Source organism: Bos indicus x Bos taurus, chromosome 24 (assembly GCF_003369695.1).
Source record: "Bos indicus x Bos taurus breed Angus x Brahman F1 hybrid chromosome 24, Bos_hybrid_MaternalHap_v2.0, whole genome shotgun sequence".
Lineage (NCBI taxonomy): Eukaryota > Metazoa > Chordata > Mammalia > Artiodactyla > Bovidae > Bos > Bos indicus x Bos taurus.
Genome location: NC_040099.1, coordinates 14,077,357 through 14,101,034, shown reverse-complemented (window position 1 = coordinate 14,101,034; position 23,678 = coordinate 14,077,357). Strand labels below are relative to the sequence as shown.

General features: G+C 37.0%; 1 protein-coding gene and 1 pseudogene across 2 annotated transcripts in view; both read left to right on the top strand.

Moving 5' to 3' along the window:
• The window catches only part of PIK3C3 (phosphatidylinositol 3-kinase catalytic subunit type 3), a 165,776-nt gene extending 146,241 nt beyond the window's left edge, over positions 1–19,535 (top strand). The window contains exons 21-24 of one of the 2 annotated variants that reach the window (XM_027526401.1): positions 2,223–2,391; positions 8,593–8,683; positions 12,991–13,116; positions 18,744–19,535. In XM_027526401.1, coding sequence (XP_027382202.1) covers positions 2,223–2,391; positions 8,593–8,683; positions 12,991–13,116; positions 18,744–18,758 — 401 coding nt within the window. In that variant the 3' untranslated portion in view covers positions 18,759–19,535. The remainder of the gene's footprint in view (positions 1–2,222; positions 2,392–8,592; positions 8,684–12,990; positions 13,117–18,743) is intronic. The other variant, XM_027526400.1, reaches the window with a different exon arrangement.
• A 2,423-nt stretch (positions 19,536–21,958) lies between these two features.
• On the top strand, positions 21,959–22,931 carry LOC113882833 (annotated as a pseudogene).
• The last annotated feature ends 747 nt before the right edge of the window (positions 22,932–23,678 follow it).

The window sequence follows — 23,678 nt, the reverse complement described above, 5'->3', positions numbered from 1 at the left end:
CCATGAACTATAGCCCACCAGGCTCCTCTCTCCATGATATTTTCCAAGCAAGGATACTGCAGCAGTATTTTGTACCCCAGGACAAAATACTTCCTAACCCAGGGATTGAACCCACATCTCTTGTGTCTCCTGCATTGGCAGGCAAATTCTTTACACTGCACCACTTGGGAAGCCCCTTTGGTTTTCTCCTCTTAATATGTCTCATATCAATACAAGTCTTAGACCAGCCAAAGAACCTAGGAAAATAGAAGATAATTTCTTCTTCCTGCTCAGTTACTCCTTTTTCTATAGCCATGGTACAATAATGTTTAAATCTCTGGTTAGTTGTCACTATGAGCATTCATTTTTGAGCTATTGTTTCTCTTTGTACATGAATTCCATGTCCCATATTTAGTATAGGTTCTGTCAATTCCAAATAATATGCAATATAGTTTTGTTTACTGTTGTGGGAAAATAGTGCTAGTATCTATCTTGAACTTCACTTAAATTTAACATGCCTAAAAACTTTTTTATTACCTTTTGTTGGCAGTTTTGAAGTTCTTTCTCACTTTCAGAGTTTAATGTATTGTTTAGTTTAAGGTATTATTAAACTATTATTTGTTTATTAGTAGTAGTATTTACTATTAAACTGATAAACTAGAATAATGTTATATTTTAGTTTAATTTATTATTTAGCTTTTCTTTGTAAGAAAGATGCCTGAAAGTATTGCAGAAAATAAGATTGCTTATCTCTTTAATATTTAATTAACATATTGATATTTATTTTTGAACAGAATTCAGTATTTAAAGTTTAGAGTGATGACTGTGTACCAAGTACTGTGTTAAGTATTAGCTATATTATCTCTTTTCATTCTGCCAGGAGATAATTATCAGTATTAACCTGTTTTGTAGGCTAGAAGGTAAGGCTTAGAAAGATTATGTAAGCAACTTTATCAGGGTCATGTACGTGATCAAGGGCAATATGAAGTGTTTTACTAAAGGGTCTTTATACTCCTGACTCAGAGGCCTGCCAGGGGATCACTGTTTCCTGAGAGTTTGTTACCACAACTGGAGTCAGTTCTGTGCCCATCTTTGTTTCCAACAGTGATCTAATGACAGTGTATATAAAGTTCACAGATAACAGTGACAGTGCTCAGAGAAGGGCATAGACAGAAGGGTAAGCTTAACATTTTAACTGGATAGAATCACTATCTAAAATACTTTTCGAGATGCCTGAAGTGTGAAAATTCAATACATGCATCTCAAGGAGAGTTTTTGGCTTGTGCCATTGAGGGAAAGAAATCTAACCTTTCCAAATGCATGATGGAAGAAAGGTTTTCACATAAAACAGGTCAGAATGTAATATAGGATAAATAAAAGTGGGCACGTTGCACTAGGGAAATTTTTGGTTGGCTTTTTAAATGAATCAGTGTCTTCATTCAACATTGAGTGCTTACTATATGCTAGAAACTATTCTGAGGTTGGGAAAACAGGCCTAAATCCCTGCCTTAGTGGTACTTAGATTGTAGAATCCGAGGAGTTACTTTTAGTTTTTTAATGTGCCTAATTAGACCTACTTGTAAATTAAAGATGGTTTATGAATTCAGTGGTGAATCATTATCCAAAGTGAATCATCAGTGGCATTCTTAAATATCTGACCTATGAGTTTAGATGACGGCTCAAGGGTTTCTCTTCGTGGGCACTATAGTGTGTTCAGCCCTTGGCAGAGGTGAATACTATGCTTGGTTTCCTAGTCTGCAGCTAGTAAATGACCCAGTTAATTGTAAATGGTTTAAATAAAGCTAACAATATAATTTGAAATTTGGGAGATGTTTTTGAAGGTCGGGAGAATAGTGATAAGTTAAAGAGAAGCATTTATCTCAAGAATACTTAAAGAAATGATCCTCCTTTGGCATAAGAAATTTGCTACAGTATACTAATTTCTACTAATACTTTTGACAGTTGTCTAAGCTTTAGCCATTTTTGATTCTGGAGATCTAAAAGTGAGATTTTTAATTTTAAAATATTACCCTGGGATTTTAAATATAGTTTTATCTGAAGGAATGTGGGCTTCAAGGAGCTAAAATATGCTCTGAAGGCTACTCCTAAGTCTGGGGTTACAGTATCAAACAATTTAATGGACTTCATCTTGAACTAATATTCTTTATGAAGAGACACTGCTTTACCAATTGTGAAATACATAAAAGATTCTGGAAACAAATGAGTTTCTTATCAACATCCAGGCAAACTCTTCCACATAGACTTTGGATATATTTTGGGTCGAGATCCAAAGCCTCTTCCTCCTCCCATGAAGCTGAATAAAGAAATGGTGGAAGGAATGGGAGGCACACAGAGCGAACAGTACCAAGAGTTCCGAAAACAGTGTTACACAGCTTTTCTCCACCTTCGAAGGTAAGTTGATTTGCTTGACGTACAGAATTTTGGTAAATTCATTTCACAAATCAAGAAAAATATTTGTTTAAATGTATTCCCTGGTGGTTCCATGGTAAAGAATCCACCTGCCAATGCAGGAGATGTGGGTTCAGTCCCTGGGCTGGGAAGAACCTCTGGAGAATGAAGTATTCTTGCCTGGGAAATCCCATGGATAGAGGAGCCTGGAGAGCTATAGTCCATGCGGTCGCAGAAGAGTTAGACATGACTTAAAAGACTAAAACAATAACAATTCATTTTTTTAGCATCATTCTTTTTCAGAATGACACAGGCAACAGTATTTGTTAACATATATTTGATGACTGTTTTGATAAGCAGTCTGATTTCAAAGGAAAAAGACAATTTCTTGCTTTCTCACTAATTATCTGACTGCTCAATCCCACCAAATCTCAGGGAGGTTGACATTACACGAGAATGAACCATTTAGCTAACTTGGAATGATTAGCTAGATAATTTTTATTCTTTAACACCTTTATCAGCCTTAGTTTTAGTTGTTCTTGAGGAGCATTCTGAGGTTTGTTAAATAATTGAATAAGTGTTGCATATGGTTTTCTCTGTCTTTAGTACCACATCAGTCATTCTTCTTTAAAAAAAAACTATTAATTTTTTCCTCTATCCTTTTTTTCCCAAGGCCACTATATCTCTGCTTCCTTCATCCAAATTTACTTAGGACTGAACATCATGTGGAGAAGGCAATGGCAACCCACTCTAGTACTCTTGCTTGGAAAATCCCATGGATGGAGGAGCCTGGTAGGCTGCAGTCCATGGGGTCACTAAGAGTCGGGCATGACTGAACGACTTCATTTTCACTCTTCACTTTCATGCATTGGAGAAGGAAATGACTACCCACTCCAGTATTCTTGCCTGGAGAATCCCAGGGACGGGGGAGCCTAGTGGGCTGCCGTCTATGGGGTTGCACAGAGTCAGACACGACTGAAGCGACTTAGCAGCAGCAGCAATAGAACGTCATGTATCATCAGGAAAAAGATAAATTAAAAGTCATGTTTGTTACATTCAGGACTTGGCTCTGATGATTAGTCAAAAATGATGGATCATTTGACCCTAAAAACTCCATTTTTAACCTAACTAACGCAAAATGAATATTCTTAGTCCACCGGAAATATCCCAGCTCGGGAGACCACCTGTATTCTCTTCCAGGTGAATATATAACCAGTAGAAATGAGTTGCCTATGCATGTGGGCACTGTCTTTTCTGTCTTTGTAACTTCAGTTTATGGACACTCAGAATATGTATGTTGAATAAAATCCTTCAATATTTGTATGAAAATTCCTGCTTCATATCTTGAGTGAAGCCATGTTCCCAGGTGATATTGATGCTACTGGTCCCAGGTGAATGGCTGCCCTATATTAATGAGTTTCATCTTTGCAGTGGCTCACTACTTCACCGTTAACTCAGGCTCCACTGCTGTCACAGATTTTAATGTACATTTTACAGACAGCCACGTTATTATCCTTTGGGTGGTAGAGTGGCTCAGTTTTACTTTCTCGAAATGCTGAAAGAATAATGAGAAGATGAGTGCCTGATGATGCAGAAGCACTTTCAGAGATGAAAGTTCCACTTTAATACCTGGAATTTTTAATTTAAAATAGTCATAGCTAGATGAAAGTTTGGCGATCTCAGTGAGGAGACAGACAAGATAATATGAAATGATAACTAGAGAAATGTCAAAGGTGCTCTCCGTTATTGAAAGCAGAAAGAAAACATTGAGCTTTATAAACTGTCGTTGATAATGGATAAGTAGCAATTCAGCAAAATGAGAAAATAGAAGCAGATTGTTTGTGCAGAGCCAAAGTTAACTTTCTCACTACTAAGAAAAATCATGAAGACTAATCTACCTCACTTTATGTTAAGTCTTCATGAACATAGTTTTAATGTTTTATTTTCAGGAATTTCACTGTTAAAATTAGCTGGGCCTTAATATTTTTGTCAACATTTATTTCTTAGTGTTATATTTTAGAATATGCTTCTGTTAGTAAAAAATTTCCCTTAGGACGTAAGAATTAGCCAGATAGCCAAAAGTTTGTTTACAGTTGACACATTTATTATTAGGGTATCAACCTTGTTCTTGTTCTTTTCATGGTTTTTGTTGATTGCTAATCAATAAGAAATCATTGAATACATTGTGGACCACATAAACTAAGCAGTCTCATTTGAACTAAGTTATGAATGGTTATAGTTATACAGATGCCAGAACACATTTTATGGAGTGATTTTCATGTAACAAAATGCATTTTTATACCAATAATGAATTGGAAATTTTATTTTTTGAGTACTCTTATGGCAGCAGGAGTAATGCTCAAACATTGTAAAAATTAAGTATTGAAGGAAAACATAAACTTCTCTTAATCCATGTTTATGCCAAACACCATGCTGGACACCGGTGATACAAAGAGAGCCTAAACTTTTCAGTAAAAATAATGAAGTTAGGAATGCATTTTGCTGTATTAAGCAAAGTTCTCACACTGTCATGTCTTAAGTCACCAAATAGTGAATCTGTGGATCAAACTACTTTTCATTGTTAACCTCATTTTTTTTTTCCCTCCTGGAACTCTAGTACACTTATTAAAGAAATATTTATATAGAATTCTACTCTGATATTCACTGCATCCAAAATGGATAAATGTAGGGGAAGCAGACCTCTGAAATGCCATAAAAACCTCACTTGATGTAGTTAATGATTTTTATTCTTAGTATTGAAGATTTTTACTGAAAAATCTAGAGCATCTTTATATAGTCAATGAGTAACTTGATGATTGGTATAAACTTGGGTAAGAGAAAGAGTATGTTTCCTTGAACTCTGTGCTTAACCTACTTCTTTATCAAAATCTTATTTATATCACATCCATCCTTACATCTTTGTCTAGAGTTGGTTTTGCACTTTTCTCACTCTCATTTTTTAACCTTAACCTTATATTTTCTTTTGATAATGGTTTTAAAGATTTTTAGTAACTTTAAATCTGTTTTTCTGGATAGGATTTGAATAACTAATGTTTAATTTCTGTTCGGTGTCACTGGTTCTGTTTTAAATAGAAAATGTAGGTTAATGGCAACAGATGTAAAAGATTAATACAGTTGAAATGTAGTGACAAATAATCTACAAAGTAATTGGATGTTTAAGCTTCTTAGAAAATATTCCACTTTGTATTTATTTACATTGTTTCCCTTTGCCATAATAATAGAAACATGGGTGATTTCATTTATGTATATATGTGTGTGTTCAGTCCTATTCGACTCTGCAATCCCATGACTGTAGCCCACTAGGCTTCTCTGTCCATGGAATTTTCTAGGCAAGAATACTGGAGTGGCTTGCCATTTCCTACTCCAGGGGTTTTTCCTGACCCAGGGATTGAACACGTGTCTCTTGCATCTCCTGTACTGGCAGGCAGATTCTTTACCACTGAGCACCTGGGAAGCCTAGTTACATTTATACCAACAGATAATCCAGAAACATTAATATGTGCCTTTTACAAAAGGAACACATATTGGGCTATAATAAAGGCAAACATTTTAACATAGATCCTAGCTGTGCATGAGAATCACTGGGGATCTTTGTTGGGGAGGGGAGACCAAAACAGTTGCAGCCCATCAGGTTCAGTCAGCCTGGGTTTTGGCCCCAGCATTGGTATTTTTAAAGAAACTTCCCAGGTGAATTTAATGGGCAGCCAGGTTTGAGAACCTCTGAAATATCCCTTTCAAAATTGAGCCTTGCATTCCTCTCCTTGAGTTACCCTGTGGTAGATTCCTGAGACTCCCCTGTGGCAAGACTGGGAAAAATCCTATATAGTCAACAAAGCAAAGCATGAATTATTAAGGATTCACTGAAAGAGTATCATTGTTTTCATCACCTAACGCGTAGCAGTTGGTGCAGTCCTTACAGCCTTCTCTGTGGACCCTCTTCTGGATCCCTTTCCTATAAACCATAGAGCTTAAAGAAGTTCCTGGTGCCTTGCAGTCCTTACAACCTTCTCCATGGACCCTCTGCTGTATCCATTTCCTACAAACCACAGAGCTTAAAGAAGGTCTTGGTTCCTTCCTGCTCCGAAATGCCGTTTCTGAACCTTTCTGTCCTGGCCTTCTTAACAAAAGCATAGATACACACCATGAAGCCAGATAAATTACCTACTGCTGACCATCAACTGCCTATTTCCCTGTCATTCTCCTCCACTGAAAACTTTCATTCTTGTCTTCTTCAGGCCTGCTGCTGTGACTTCAACATCTTCATGAATGGTCCAGCTGTGACCTGGCCTCACAGAGCCTGGTTCTCATGTAAAGCCAGCCTTGGCCACTCCCTCTCATTAAGAGTCAAGTTAGCCCTTCAAAATCTTGATCCAGTGCTTTTCACTGTCTGAGCAGCACACCGTCTGTCCTTACAGCTCTTTTCATTCCTCCATGTCTTCAATGTCAATCTCATTACCCTACCACTGTATATAATATACCTTAATTCTCACTTTCCTCCTTCCCCCATTGAATTTTACAGCCCCAAACTGTAATCCCTCTTAACTGCCACAGCTAAGTGAGTGCCACTGGCTTCCATTAATAGTGGGGAGAAGACCAGGATATTGCTAACATTGTACTGCTGCCCTATTTCTTCACTCTCCTCAGTACATCTATTTTTAAAAGTTCTCACTGTCTCCACTTACTTGCCTCCTTTCTTCCTCAGCCTTCTCCAGTAAGTCTTCCAGTCATGCTCTGCTATTGAAACTAATTTTATCAAAATAAACAGTTACCTATAGCAAATCCAGTGGCCACTTTTGCTTCCTTGAAGCTCTGACACAGTTGACCATGACTTTGTTCCTAAAAATCTTTCTTATATTTGACCATGACTTAGTTCCTAAAATTCTTTCTTTGTTCCTATATATACATAGGTTCCAGGTGGCTCCGATGATAAAGAATCTGCCTGCAATGTGGGAGACCCAGGTTCGGATCCTGGGCCAGGAAGATCCCCTGGAGAAGGAACTGGCAACCCACTCCAGTAATCTTGCCTGGAGAATCCCATGGACAGAGGAACCTGGTGGACAATGTGGTCGCAAAGAGTTGGACATGACTGAGTGACTAAGCAAAGCACAGCATATGTATAGTTTAGTCGCAAAGTAGTGTTCAACTCTTTGCGACTCCATGGTTTCAGTTTAGGGGGAACAGATCCAAAACTTTTTACCAAGACCAGCTAAAAACCTTTGTTGTTTAAAACCAAATTTTTTACTCACATCCATTCCCAAAGTCAGATCTGGGCCTCCTTCTATCACTACAGTGCTGCATTACCACTCAGGGCGTAACTGTCCAAGAGGAGAGTGTTCTGAGCAGGAGGTGGCCTGTGCCCAGTGGACACTTACTGACACCTTTCCCCACACGGCTCCACCTCTAGTAATGAACATTTGGAAAAGGAACATACTTTGTCTTTGTTTAGAGGAAAATGAAAAGTTTGAGCACTGATGAGGATAAAACTTCCTACAGGGGTCCACATACTCCAAAGGTGAAATGATTTAGATATCTTGTATATTTTTAGTGTAGAAGAGTATGAGCTATTTTCTCCTCCATTTAGGATGCTTATAACCAGATCAGTCACTGTATTTTCTAAGATGGTGGGATTAGTGTCTCTGGAGGATACTTATGACTCATGAATGGAGTCACACTATTTCCTTTCACTCATTACCCATGACACACCAAGGTAGTCTTAAGATAGCAGATGGAGTCACGTTGCCACTTCACTCATTACCCATGACACACTGAGGTAGTCTTAAGGTAGCAGGTTCTTGTCTTCATTGAGCAAAGACAGATCTTCATTCCTTAGTAAAATGCAGTTAATGGTATAAAGCGGATTCCCCCTTAGATCCCTTCTGAAAAGAATATACTTACTAAAAAATGAAAAAAATGTCATTATTAGATGGTTACTCCAAAGGTGTGTTCCCTATTGGGAAACCTAGAAGTGGTATTATATCAAGGCCCTAGAATAAGATATATTTTCAAGTCTTGCTTTTCATTGAGACAACTGGTGAATAAGCGTACATTGTATTTTCCATAGGAGTAATAGTAATCATTATAAAAATCTAAGTATTACTACTTGTAGGAGTGCTCTTAATATGAGAAAAGAATGGCAAAATTCTAACATATTGTTGTTTATTTTTATTTCCCATTCTCCTTTAGGTATTCTAATCTTATTTTGAATTTGTTTTCCTTGATGGTGGATGCAAACATTCCAGATATTGCTCTTGAACCAGATAAAACTGTGAAAAAGGTAATTTTCATATACCCTCAGATATCATAGTCTACTTTTCATACTTAAGAAGTATCAGGGTTTTAACAACCCATTTCCCCTTGTCCCGACCCCTGGACTCTTAAGTAATGTAAATTAAGAAAGAGACCTTGTGTATATTTCTTTTTCACATTTTAGAATACAAGAGCCTCTCAAGCCCTCTGCAGCTAGTTTTATCCCCTTCCCTGTTTATGCCCACGGTCACATGAGTAGCTCACTATATCAAGACAGGAAGCTTACTATCACCACCCTTACTCTTTGTCCTAAAAAGTTTAGCTTCTCTTTAATATTCCTACTAAGATACCTGCTTCCTGGTACTCCAAGACCAAGCATGCCAAGAATCAGAAACAAAATATTATAATAGTATATAGAAGAAAACAGTTGTTCTTTATCTTTCCCATTCATACCCTTGGTTACAGGGGTTTCTTACTGTGTCAGGAGAGTAGAGACCTGCTTTTAACTTAACCTGCAAAGAGAAGCATGAAAGAAAGCTTTCATATAGATGAGCAGTTATTCAGAACTATCTTACCCTGAGATGCAGTGAGAGATGGGAGAAAGGAGTAATAAATTTGAAGATTTTTTTTTTATTCAAATTAATTTCTGTCTCTGATTCACTGAAAGTGAAAGTCACTCAGTCATGTCCAACTCTTTGTGACCCCATGGACTATAGAGTCCTTGGAATTCTCCAGGCCAGAATACTGGGGTGGGTAGCCTTTCCCTTCTCCAGGGGATCTTCCCAACCCAGGGAATGAACCCAGGTCTATTACATAGCAGGCAGATTCTTTACCAGAGCCATTGAGGGGGGTGTATATAACACATTTTATTTATCCAAAGATAACATTAAATGATCTTAAATAGCAGAGGGCTTATTAATAATGAGCTTCAAAGATAGTATAGCTTTTTAACTTACAGAAGTATAAAACTACTAAAATTGTAAGATGGAATTTTTCTGGTGGTTGTAAATAATATTTCTCACCAAAAGCCCTAAGTTCTGATGTAATTGACTCAGCATTATTAGAAACATACCGCTGTGGGTTGAACATTGTCTTGGTCCATTTGGGCTGCTGCATATATCAGTATAACAAAATACCAGACACTAGGTAGCTTGTAAACAACAGAAATTTATTTCTTAAGCTTCTGGAAGCTCTAAATACTAGTCCAGAGTGCCATAATGGTCAAGTTAAAGCCCCTTTGGGATCAAAGGGTACTTCTTAGGGTGGAAGGTGCCGGGAAGCTCTTTGGTGTCTCTTTATAAGAGCACTAATCATTCATGAGGGCTCCACCCTCATAATCTAAGTACCTTTCAAAAGGTCCACTTACTGATGCCATCACATTGGGCATTAGTATTTCAATATGGATTCAGAAGGTACAAGAATATTTACATAATTTCAAACATGAATGAACCTATTCTCTTTTACTTAATTTTATGAGTCTTTGGCAGTGAGAGGGATTTTAATGTAAATCTTATTGTTTAACATTTAAGAAAATTATGCTCTTTTTAGGATTTCATTTATTATTTTCTAGGAAGCACTATTTCAAAACTGCCCACCCTGGCCAAACTAGGAAATGGACTACTTATCACACTAGGTTTTGATGTGGGTAATTTTTTTCAACTTAAGCTCATTCATCAAGAAACATAAGTAGTTGACGAAAATTTCAAAATGGATGACTGCACCAGATTTCAAATGTTGTTGCTTTTGTGTGCCTGTGCGTGTGTGGCTATTTTTAGGATCTGTTGTTGCTGTTTATTTTAAACCCATTTAGCTCTGTCATATGCTCACTCTTGCCTGACTTCACTTATGTTCAGAACTCATTTATGAAAGTCCTAATGGTAGTTGTCAAATGGAGTCTTTTCGTTTCTTCTTCCAGTATGTAGTTTTTGTTCTTATTAGATCTTTTATTTCAACTTTTCCTTTTAGAAAATCTTGATTATATTGTTTAAACTTTTGTTACCAGCTATCTTTATGGCATTTCTTCAAAGTATTTAATCATAGCAAAGTTCAACAATATTTTCCTTTTTTCCATAGCATATTTTAGTACATATATATCATTTCTTTTTAATTTTTTGAAATTGACTACTCATTTTATTGTGCTTCATAGATAACTGCGTTCCTTACAGATTTTGAAGGTTGTAGTAACTCTGTGTTGAGCAAGTCTTTTGGTGCCATTTTTCCAACATTCACTTACTTCATGTCGCATTTTGGTAATACTCAACGATATTTCAAACAAAGGGTATTTTATCTACTTTTGAAAGACAGTGCAGAGGCTAAGATTTACAAGTTTGCATCCTTTTGCTTGATAAGTAATATGTCTTATCTGGGTTTCCAGTTTGCCAAGAGTTCAAGGGTGCTGCTCTGTGAAGTGTTGATAAATGTTCAACTACTGGCTATCTAAAAAATACTGTCTCTAAGTTTATTTTAATTTGTATTAATATAAGAGATGTGTAGCACAAAATTTACAAAAATATAATAAAGTGTTCTATAGTCTTTCTCTTTTAAAAAAAAAGAACACTGCAGATTGATTCGAGTGCAGCCTTAGCTAATGAGGTGTAAAAGGACAGAGTTTGGAGCTGATAGAGATAACCAGGAGTCAGAGGAGAAATTGTAGAAGGGTGGAAGGCACAGAGGTAAAAGGACAGGGGTAGAATAACAAGTAGCCTAACACAACTCAATATGTATGATAACAAATCAACCATTTTTATGCAGTTAATCTTCCTTATAAAAAAAGAATGTCTTCATATTTGGTGAATAACATTTTCTTTATATACTAAATACATATCTTCTGTTTGTAATTTAAGCACTTATATAAGTATGCAGGCTTTGGCAAATTGGGTTAAAGGTTTATTTTGATTCTTCGGCCCTATAGTGTTTTTGACTTCCTTTAAAAAATAGTTTTTAAAATTCTCAGACATGACCTCCCTAGGTAGAAATCAAGGAATACAATGGAATAAATTCTTTAACTGGGATCCAGAAATGAGAGAGTTGATTGAAAGTATACTTTTAGATCTCCCTCCACCAAATTGTGTTTCACTTGTTCCACCTACCTCTCTTTTACCTCCTCTCCCCTGAGCCTGCAGGGCTGTTGGATCACGCGGTATACTTGCAGTGCAGTGAAGGGAAAAGAGCACTGAGCAGGCCATGGGTGGTGGTGGTGGTTGTTCTGTCTCCCAGTTGTGTCCGACTCTTTGTGACCCCATGGACTGCAGCACACCAGGCCTCCCTGTCTCTCACCATCTCCCGAAGTTTGCCCAAGTTCATGTTCATTGCATCCGTGATGGGTTGTAGTACTGTCTGCCTTTTCTTCTTCCTGATTTTGTAGTAGTTCAACTCCATACTTAAAAGGAAATGCTAAACATGGACCACTTTTTATCCACTTGGAAATCCCATTTTCTTCTAGCCTGTCTTTTCAGAAGTTTATATGGATCATTTATAAGAGGAGAAAGGAGTAAGTACAGTGGTTACTGAGATCGTCTGGAAGCGTAAGCCACTTATCATCAGTTAAAGGTCCCTGGGTTGGCTTCCTAAATTCTCTGTCTCAGTTTCTGTGTCTTAGAGATTGAGATATTATCTACCTCAGAGCCATCAGAGAGTAGAATGAAATACTGCATGTAAGGTGCTTTGCACAGTGTTAGCATGAAGTAGTCAAGCATGGCAACCTGCTCCAGTATTCTTGCCTAGAGAATTCCATGGACAGAAGAGCCTGGTGGGCTATAGTCCATGGGGTTGCAGAGTCAGGCACAACTGAGCTCTAAAACACAATCATTTGGTAACATTTGCTTGTGTGTTTTAGGGAACTATTCTGATATATATCTCTACTAATCTTTCTAGTTCTTATTGCTATTCAGAATCAACTGTATGTTTTAATATGAAATAATGAAAAAGTCCTCAGTCTTTAGAAATTATAGGTCATATTGAAGTAGTTCTTTGCAGAAGTATAAGGAACTCCTATAGGAAAGGGGACATCTTAGAAGATCTAGTTTATAGTTTACTTTTTGTCTGTTTTTAAATTTGCAGGGCTGAACAGAATTATTTTCTATTCACTTTGTTAATATTTTTCTGAAAAAAAAAAAAAAAATTACAACCAACCAAGATGGGGTGATATAAAGAGCATATAGCAAAAAGTAAAGTTACACATTCAGGAGAATAGTATTCAGAACTCCTTATAGGTTATGAACCATTTCTTTGCTGTAAAAATAGGTCATTGTAATAATATCTGTATCTGTCTGTTCTTGTCTCTTCAAAATGTTATGTTTTTCTTTATTCAAAAGCTAATAGACTGTGACCTTGCAGGTTCAGGATAAATTTCGTTTAGACCTGTCTGACGAAGAGGCAGTACATTACATGCAAAGTCTGATTGATGAAAGTGTCCATGCTCTCTTTGCTGCAGTGGTGGAGCAGATTCACAAGTTTGCCCAGGTAAGTTCTCTGACGGCAGTGCGTTCATCTCAGCGTCTCCATGTTCTCCCGTAGAATTCTCTCAGAACTGTGCCTTTCTCTGCAAATGACACATCTTCTCTGATTTTTTTTTTTGTCAAGCCTTCTTGACATCTCACCAGCCTTCCAACGTGAATGTGTTTGATGCACTAATAACTCTAAAACATTCCACTGAAATATTCTTAGTAACTAAATTGTGGAGTGTCAGCATAGGTATATCTGTATATTGTAGTCAGTGGTACCTATAAATTTTTCTTGAGAATGATCTTGGGCCTGGTGGAGGCCTTGACAAGTGAGACTTGGACACTTGTTGGGTTTGGTAAATGGTGAAGTGCTAGGAAAAGAAGTTAGAAGCTGAGAAAAGTGATGGTGTATGTAGCACACACAGAAGGGTCTATCTGTAGACTTACTGGTTAGCAGACTCTTCTACAGTTGTTTGAGGGAAGACTTTTTTACACTAGCCTTGATGATAAACCTCAGATTTAAAACCTATTTCAATTTTGAATTTCATAATGAGGATGATGATGTAAGTGGTTAGGGAAAAGAAAAATGAAGGCGCTTTCCTCTCCCACATCCTCCTGTGAACTCCTTCCTGACTTTACATATTCAGTTAATGATAATTTTACTAATACTGCAAGCTCAAAGCTTGTCTGTTTTAACTTCTCCCTCACCCAGCATACAGGATGTCACTAAGCCTTGTGAGTTTCCTTAACTGTTTTTTAATTATCATTTTCTGTCATTTTCCCACTATTGATATTTTGACCTAGTTTTTCATTTTATGATACTTTGGGTAACTAAAATCCTTCAAAACTGCTTTTAGTATTTTTTTTCTCTCAGCATTCTTATCTTTATTCTGCTAAATAGTCCAATCAGATATATCTTCACAAAATACAGCTTTATCCTTTTTTTTAATAATTTAAATATGAAAAGTGTTTCCCCGTTGCCTACAAGTGATGTCCAGTCTCTAGCAATTCAGGGCCTTCCAGATTGTTGTGTTCTAAGCTTCTTTCTAAGCTATTCCCCGAATACTCTCTTTTTCTCAATATTTTTGTTCTCTTCCATTTCTCTGGCTACTTAGCTCTTTTCTTTAGCCCAGAATGTCTGTCTCCTTAATAATGAATCTCCTGTAAATGCCTGCTTGCTAAAATCCAACCTGTCCTTCCAAGATCTATTAACGCCACTCTGATTCATCTTCCTCTGAATATTAATAGTACTTTGTACTTTTAATATGAGTTGCACTTACATTTTGTTTTCTATTATAAATATTTGAATCACCTTATAACTCCTAAAATGCAAGCTTCTTGAAGACTGGGATATGTATCAATGACCCAGAAGCACAGTGCCTTTAAACACTTAAGAAATATCTAATGAATATAAGGGAATTTTTTTCCTATAAATGTTAGCTGATATTCTTTCTCTCTTGTGACAAAAAATGTTTCTTGTCTCTAAACACCAGTCTGAGTCGTATTTTATTATAAGTGCCAACTCAAGGTTTGCTGTACCCACCATTAATCGTCATCACTTCTCAAGAGAGTAAACTGTGACTCAGAGAGTAAGTTAAGTGACTTGTCAAAGTCACCAAGCTAGTTAGTGGCAGAGCTGGATCAACATACAACACAGCAGAATATTTTAGAACTGTAAGGGGAAAAAGTCCAGAAAGGTATAATGACTTAGCCAACTTCATGTGTCTAATGAGGGGCAGAATCAAGGCTTGAACCCAGATCTTCTGACCCCCATATCCAACCAGTGACAAGCTAGATTAATTTCTAGCTTATCAAGCTTAAGTCTTCTTTATCAGAATCTGATATACTTTTTTTATTTTTATTTAGGTATAGTTGATTTATAGTGTTATAAATGTTTCAGGTATACAACATAGTGATTCACAAGAATCCCAAGTTCTTTGCCTCAGGAAGTTAACTTGAAAATGCTCATGCTTGTCTTTCAAGTTTCTTTAAATATGTCATCTGTGAGGGCTTCCCTGGTGGCTCCGTGGTAAAGAATCTGCCTCCCGGTGCAAGAGACATGGGTGGATCCCTGATCTGAGGTGATCCCACATCATGCGGAGCAACTAAGCCCATGCACCATAACTATTGAGTCTGTGCTCTAGAGCCTGGGAGCCGTCTAACTACTGAAGCCCCCGTGACCGAGAGCCCGTGCTGCACAAGGGGAACCACCACAGTGAGAAACCCGAACAATGCAACTAGAGGGTAGCCCCCCAGCCCCCACAGCTGGAGAAAAGTCCGTGCAGCGACGAAGACCCACACAGCCAAAAAATAATAATAAAGATTTTTTTTAACTGTCACCTGTGTTCATACTATTATACAACAAACAATATCAATATGAGTAACATTAAGACATTAATTTTAATTGGAATTTGCTTAGGTATTGAAAGGTACCAGAGACACTAAACAAGGTCTTAGTGAAAGTGAAGTCACTCAGTCGTGTCCGACTCTTTGCGACCCCGTGGACTGTAGCCCACCAGGCTCCTCTGACCATGGGATTCTCCAGGCAAGAATACTGGAGTGGGTTGCCATTTCCTTCTCCAGGGGATCTTCCAGACCCAGGGATCGAACCCGGGTCTCCTGCATTGGAGGTAGACGCTTTAACCTCTGAGCCACCAGGGAAGTCCAAACAAGGTCTTAACTTCACCTAAGTCTTTTCAGATTATAAAAGTATATACATGCATAGTTGTTTCTTAACTAATCTCTGAGGGAATATGTTTTCCTTCGAAATTCACATTCTTACATATGCATTTGCTAAGTATTGATCCTAGTAAATCACATGCACACTCAAGTTTTGATGATCAACATGTGTTTCTTTGTCCCTCAGCATTTATTATAAGGATGCATTTTGCTAATTGATTTTATGCTAATTTTAGTGCTTTCCTAGTAATCATTATGGATTATAGAACCAATTTTTTACAAAATGGAGGTAGACATGTTAACAGAAGTTCTTCCTGCATTAAAGAAATATTCTTAAAAACGACTGAAAAATTGCCAGATACAGGTGCTATGTTGACATGCCGAAAGGCTTATTTTATTCCATCATGCCATTTGCTAGGAAGGGTTGAGATTAAACACTGTAATGTTTGTTGCCTAGCAACACCCACCTACTAGTGGTGGAAATTTTCCACTGAAAACCACTTTTATTTGGGTCATTGTCTTTGAAATTGCATCATCAGAGGTCTTTTTCCCTTCAAAATCATCTTATAGGGCTTTCTAGTCTTGTCTGTGCAAAAAGATGGAGACCACTTAGTTTGGGTCACTTCATGATCTAAAACTATGCCTTTCAATGGAAATCTCTCATATTGCAGCCCATTTCTTTCTAGTTTCTGCTTTTTCCTGTCTGTCTTTCTTCATTGATTGATGGTAAAAGTCTGGAGAAGGGGATGGGGGTGATTTCCATTAATCTTAATACATATTTAATTGGATGAATATAGATTCAGGTTAGAGATATATTTTTGGCACACTAAATGTAAAAATTTTTGAACAGATTGGAAATTTTAGGTGAGTTCCGCTCAGCATACTAAGAGCACATCCCACTGCCATCCATCTGGCAAGAACCCTTCCTTAACCCCTTTGGTATTTGAGGAGGAAGAGTACAGGGCCCAGCAGAAGGTCACAGGAATGTGCAGCCCCAGCGCACCTTTGATGAAGAGAAGCCAGCTGTACACACACACTCTCACACTTGAGATTAAAACATACATCATGAAAGGAGGAAAGAGTATGTTTATTATGCCAGCATTTCCCCCGTATCTAACAGATGTGTCAGGGACTCTCTCCGAAGTAATTCAGGTCCTACGTTCCTCCCATAAACATGACATCTTACCATGCTGAATGTGATTCCAGTATTGAAGGTTCTTTGGGGTTTTTTGTGGTACAACATGGCCTCTAAATACAAGCCATCTGCTCCATCTGCTATTCAAACAAAGAATTAGTTTTTTTGCCTCAGTCCTGAGGGGAAAGCTTCCTATTTTGCTTTTATTCATTTTATTTATATTCCGTTTTACCTTTATGTACGGACCTTAGTACTTAAACCGTGTGTAGAATGTTTCCACTGTAACTGCTGTACTCTCTCATCTAGTTTGAGAAGGCACAGATGCAAAAGATGCCCAGAGGAGAAGAGATCAGAACATTATTTCTGATTTTACATTATATGGACCTTATTTTACCATTAGGAATAAAGAACAGAAATATAAAATATTCCATTGACCAAAACATAAAGTTTCCAAGGAGCAAGTGTCTTTTAATTTTGTGGCTACAGTCACCGTCCGCATTGATTTTGAAGCCCCGGAAAATGAAATCAGCCACCATTTTCAACATTTTCCACATCTATTTGCCACGAAGTGATAAAACCAGATGCAATGGTCTTCATTTTTTGAATGTTGGGTTTTAAGCCAGTTTTTTCACTCTTTCACCTTCATCAAGAGGCTCTTTAGTTATCTGCATATCTGAGGTTATTGATATTTCTCCTGGCAGTCTTAATTCCAGCTTGTGCTTCATCCAGCCCGGCATTTCACATGATGTGCTCTGCACAGAAGTTAAATAAGCAGGGTGACAATATACAGACTTGATGTACTCCTTTCCCACTTTGGAATCAGTCTGTTGTTCCATGTCCAGTTCTAATTGTTGCTTCTTGACCTCCACACAGGTTTCTCAGGAGGCAAGTCAGGTGGTCTGGTGTTCCCATCTCTTTAAAAATTTTCCACAGTTTGTTGTGATCCACACAGTCAAAGACTTTAGTGCAGTCAATGAAGCAGAAGTAGATGTTTTCCTGGAATTCTCTTGTTTTTTCTATGAATCAGTGGATGTTGACAATTTGATCTCTAGTTCCTCTGTCTTTTCTAAATCCAGTTTGTACATTTGGAAATTTTTGGTTCATGTACTGTTGAAGCCTAGCTGGAAGGATTTTGAGGATTACCTTGTTAGCATGTCAAATGAGCATGATTGTACAGTAGTTTGGACATTCTTTGGCATTGTCCTTCTTGGGGATTGAAATGAAAACTGACCTTTTCCAGTCCTGTGACCATTGCTGAGTTTTCCAAGTTTGCTAGCATATTGAGTGCAGCACTTTAATAGCATCATCTTTGTTAATGAATTAATGTTACATTAATGGCCCCACACATCTTTGTTAATGTCTCCAAAAAAATTCTTTACTGGATCTTTGTTCTTCTTTCAGCACTGCTTCCTTTTATTTTTTCCCAAACCATTTCTGTACTCTGTATTGTACATTGGCTTCACAATGTGTGGAATAAATTAATAATTTTCACAGTCTCTAAAAATGTTGCACCAAGAACTAAGCTTATTACTCAGAATATTAATCATCTGTCACTGCAGAATTCAGTGGAATTTTTGCCTTCCTAGTTCTAGATTTGTCTGCTATTTAATAATGAAGTCATCTTGAGCTTACAGTTAGCAAACATTCCTTCCCCAAAATATTTGCTCATATAAACTAGAATTACCTGAAGTTTATGTTGTTGTTCTTTGTCTTTTTCTATTAAGGATTACATGTTTGTCTTATTCTAATTTTTTTGACTGTAAACTGTTGTTTCTCTTCTTTGTGAACAGAGAAGCTTATTTTCTTTTTGTTGTTGTTTTTAATTTTTGCAGTACTGGAGAAAATGAAACTGGGTTTGGCCCATCAAGATGATTGTCACTGTAAGAAAACAACTTTAAAAGCAACATATGTGTAATGAAGACTTAAGACTGTCAACAAGGAAGAGAACATTTAGTCCTGAAGATACCATATGCCCTAAGTGTTTCACAGTGCCTGAGTTCTGTTTCCTTGGATGTCATTGCTTAAATGCAATCTTGAATGGTTTGTTTGAAGTATTGTATATAATTATTTTCAAATGTACACATTGTTAATAAGCTAAGAAGTAAGAATCTTGTTCCAGAACCATGTACATACTTTGAGAGTTCCCAAGGAATTTTATGTTGAAATAGTAAAACATTTTAGTCTTCAACTTTGAAAGCCCATTGTTTTCTCATCTCTTCACATCGGCAGAGCATCGTATGAGTTTGGGCTTCTCGGTTGTGCTTGTTTGCTTTGTCTCTCAGTCCCGTGTTCCCGGTCTCTGTTGTTCCTCTTCCGCCCTAGATTTTTTTTTTTTTTTGGCCCAATCTATAATACTTCAAGTTTTACATGTTATGCCTATTCTTAAGAATTATATGTATTTCAAATAAGACAACCATTTTTTCTTACTTACAAATACTGGAAATTTTGTTTTGTAGTTCACATTTTACCTAGGTTGTACATATATAAATCAAGTTATAAAAATGTAACTATCTCAATACTTAGCCAAAAGGTAATATGGCAGCAGTTTTTCATATTGAACCTAAGATATTTTTACATGTAAGCATAAATTGTCTTTGTGCAATAAATTTTTTTATGAAAACTTAGTTTCCAAGAGCTTTTAAAAGTAACTCTCCTAGACCTGTTAATATAATCTACCCTTTCTGATTAAAGCAAAATAATTTGTAGTGTTTGAAGACTGGAAGTCCTACTAGTCCATCTAGCTTTTTTACCTAATGGAACTTTAGCAAAAAGGAACAAACACAAATGAGAAGAGCAGAGCAGTGATAATCTTGGCAAATTGTTGTAAAGTCATATAATTTTGTTTTGGAAGGTAAACAGTATCTCTTTCAATGCTGAATAAATATTGAATATCAAATGATAGAAAAAGATTTAAGAAGGTTATATTAAGGCACAGTTTCAGAAAATGTCATTATAATGTTACCAAATTCATATCTGTGAGTTTGCTGCATTAGAGTGGGGTTACCAGCTGGAAAGCAAGTATATAATTAAGAGAGAATCTTAGCGGCATATGGAATTTGACTTGTATAAAACATACATGCACATTAGAAAAATGGTAAGGATGAAAATGCCTCTGAATATTATCATAAGAGAATAATGCCTAATCTAATGGGTAAGCTCCATCCTCTCGCTTACTTTTTCTTCGCTTCATATATTTTCATCATGTTTTGTTACCCAGAAGTTTGTAACCAATCTGCATTTTTATTCTTCTAGTCCTGTTTCTATTGGTACCTCCTTCAAAAGTTTCCTCAAAATGACACTGCTAAAAGTGACCGCTCCAACTTTCTGAACTCTTTTAATTCTTTATTTGTAGCTTTTTAATTGGCACTCAGTGCAGTAAGGCATTTTTATTGTAGTTGCATCTCCTGTTACAGAGGTTGGGAAACGTTTTCTGTAAACGGCCAAAACAATAAATATCTTCAGCTTTGAAAAGCATGATCTTGGTCATAACTGATACTCTGTTGTACAAGTAAAACAGTCACAGACAACGTGTAACCAAATGTTATGGCCAGATTTGACCCCTCAGGCCATAATTTGCTGACCTCTGTTTGAATTAACTGTAGGTCAAACTGTATCATCTTAATCATCTTTATAAACTCCATAACATTTTGCATAGATAGTAATATGGATATTTATGTTACATGCTCTATAAATGTTTTTGAACTACTATGATATTGTATAGTGGCAAACAATAATAAGGTGGGTTGATTATGAGTGAGCTTGTATTCTGTGCAAAGTTTATAGGGATTATGAGAGAGAGAGCTTTATAGGAAGGAAGACAGGTATTGACTAAGGAAGGATAGTGGCTTTGGTTTTGTAGAATGTATTTTGGCTGTGGGTGGTGAGCCTGTATCACAAAGAAAAATGATTCATCAGTTTCCATTTCTACTGCTCAAGCAACCTCTGTGCTCTTACTATTTCCCCCAAATACCATTTTTTTAAATCATGTAGTCTGTATTTTCCTTTATTATCATTGCCATTCAGATTTTTGGCAAGTTTACAGTGTTTCAAGCACATTGCTTTCTTTGAGTTTAAAGAAAGTGTTTGTGGGGACACATGCCTTAATTTAGAAGTAGGAGTATACTCTTGTATTCAGAATGAGATTTCTGAATTGGGGAGAGAAAATGTGGATAGCAGCCACTGTGAGTAGGGCTATCAGAAAGAAGTAAACTGTGGTTCACGTCCCTAAATAAGGGGTTCATATAATCTGATTTTCTTTACTCTCCATAGGGTTAGGTATTCCCTACCTCATTTGTGTATTATAAAGTTTTCAAGTGAGTATTTATTATAATCACAGTCAACATAACTTATGAGAACTTACTATTACATATCAGGATTATACTAATTGCTTCATATGCCTTATATATCACTCTTCTGTATAACAGTCCTGAGGTAGAATTCCTTCCCCATTTTATAGAACTTTAAGACAAGTGAATCACCTGCCCAAGGTAAGGCTGCAAAGTGAGAACAGAGTTAGGGTCTGAAGTTGAGTTACTCGTGATCACAGTCTTAACCGTCAGAATCTCCGGGCCTTCATTTCTCACAGAGACAGTGGTGATGGTACTGACCTCTGTGACTCTCATGCACATACTCTGCATATGAGTGCATGTGGTCCATTAGACTTGAATCCCCACAAACAAAGCCTATTCCTTATTTTTCTTTTTTTGAAGAGAATTACCAAAGATACAGGGACTAGTCAATTAATTAAATTTTTAAGAAACTGAGTCATGTCATCATGCCACAGATTCATACTTGCCTTGAAATAGGAAATCTGTCAATCGTAAAGGAAATCAGTCCTGAATATTCTATGGAAGGACTGATACTGAAGCTGAAGCTCCAATACTTTGGCCACTTGATAGGAAGAACTGACTCATTGGAAAAGACCTTGATGCTGGGAAAGATTGAAGGCAGGAGGAGAAGGCGACAACAGAGGATGAGATGGTTGGATGACATCACTAACTCGATGGACATGAGTTTGAGCAAGCTCTGGGAGTTGGTGATGGACAAGGAAGCCTGGTGTGCTGCAGTCCACAGGGTCGCAGAGTCGGACATGACTGAGCGACTGAACTGAAATAAGAAATAAGTCAGTCAGTAAAAATATGCAGACAAAGTAAATCTTAACCTGCAATTGTTAACTTAGAGGCACAATATCCTTTCTATTTTTGCACATAGACCTAACATTACAGTTTATTTTTTTGTAAAGAATTGCCTTTCTGGCAGTGATGAGCTCCCCATGAGAACATGCCTCTGGCAAAGGATCTCCATCTCCGTCCAGAAGAGAAGAAGAAACAAGAAAAAGTGCCTGATGCAGAATCCTAATTGCTATTTCATGGATGTGAAATGTCCAGGATGCTGTAAAATCACCACAGTCTTTAGCCATGTACAGACACAGTAGTTCTGTGTGCTGGCTGCTCTACTGTCCTCTGCCAGCCTACAAGAGGAAAAGCAAGGCTTACAGAAGGATGCTCCTTGAGGCAGAAGCAGCACTAAAAGTATCCTGTATCAAGATGAATGGGAAGCCATCCCAATAAACACATTTTGGATACAAAAAAGAAGAATTGAGACTCTTGGGGTTTTTTGTGTGTGAGGGGAAGGCAGGTAAATTTCACAAACAACATGAATTTTCTATAATTAAATATGGAAAGTATACCAGATTTCTGAAATGAATAATTTGATATGTTAACACTTCACCATAAAGAATGCATACCACCTGGATGGGATCCTGGCACAGCTAAAAATGAAAGAAATTCATATAAAGTGTGAACTAGTTAAAATAGTCTCAAAAGTATAAGGCAGTTACTTTATAGAAAATCCCATAGTTTGAGTTTGTTTAATTTTCCTCAAGTTGTGTTATTTTTGGTTGGAACACTTCAAAAAAATAAATACTGTGTATTTTTCATGACCTTATCAGAAAACACATGATATGAATTTGTTCTATGCCTGGTCGTGGTAGCTTTCATCATTTGGTAAAAATACATTTTCCAGCTTTTTTCAAACTCTCCAGTTCAATCGCTCATTCCTGTCTGACTCTTTGTAACCCCATGGACTGCAGCACACCAGGCTTCCCTGTCCATCACCAACTCGCAGAGCTTGCTCAAACTCATGTCCATTAAGTTGGTGATGTATTCCAACCATCTCATCCTCTGGTCCCCTTCCTCCTCCTGTCATCAGTCTTTCCCTCCATCAGAGTCTTTTCCAATGAGTCAGTTCACATTAAGTGACCAAAGTATTGGAGTTTCAGTTTCAGCATCAGTCCTTCCAGTGAATGTTCAGGACTGATTTCCTTTAGGATTGACTGTTTGGATCTCATTGCTGTCCAAGGGACTCTCAAGAGTCTTCTCCAACAATCACAGTTCAAAAGCATCACTTCTTCAGCGCTCAGCTTTCTTTATGGTCTAACATTCACATCCATACATGACTACTAGAAAAACTACAAACTCTGAAGTTAATTTGTATTTGAAACTTACAAATTAGTGAGCAATTTATAAGTATTTTATAGGGAGACACCTTGAAACCATGTTAATATCTTGTTCTTTCACACACTTTTACCTATTGGTTTTAGCATATGTTGATTTTTCTTGCCTGAATCAAGTATTACTATGGTGAAAGGCAAATGATTTTTTTTATAATTCCATTATTCTTTTGGCAGTTGTTAGAGACCTACTGATACAGGTGTCCTTTCTCCATTAATTAATTATTCATTTATATTAGTATGGACACTTTTATTT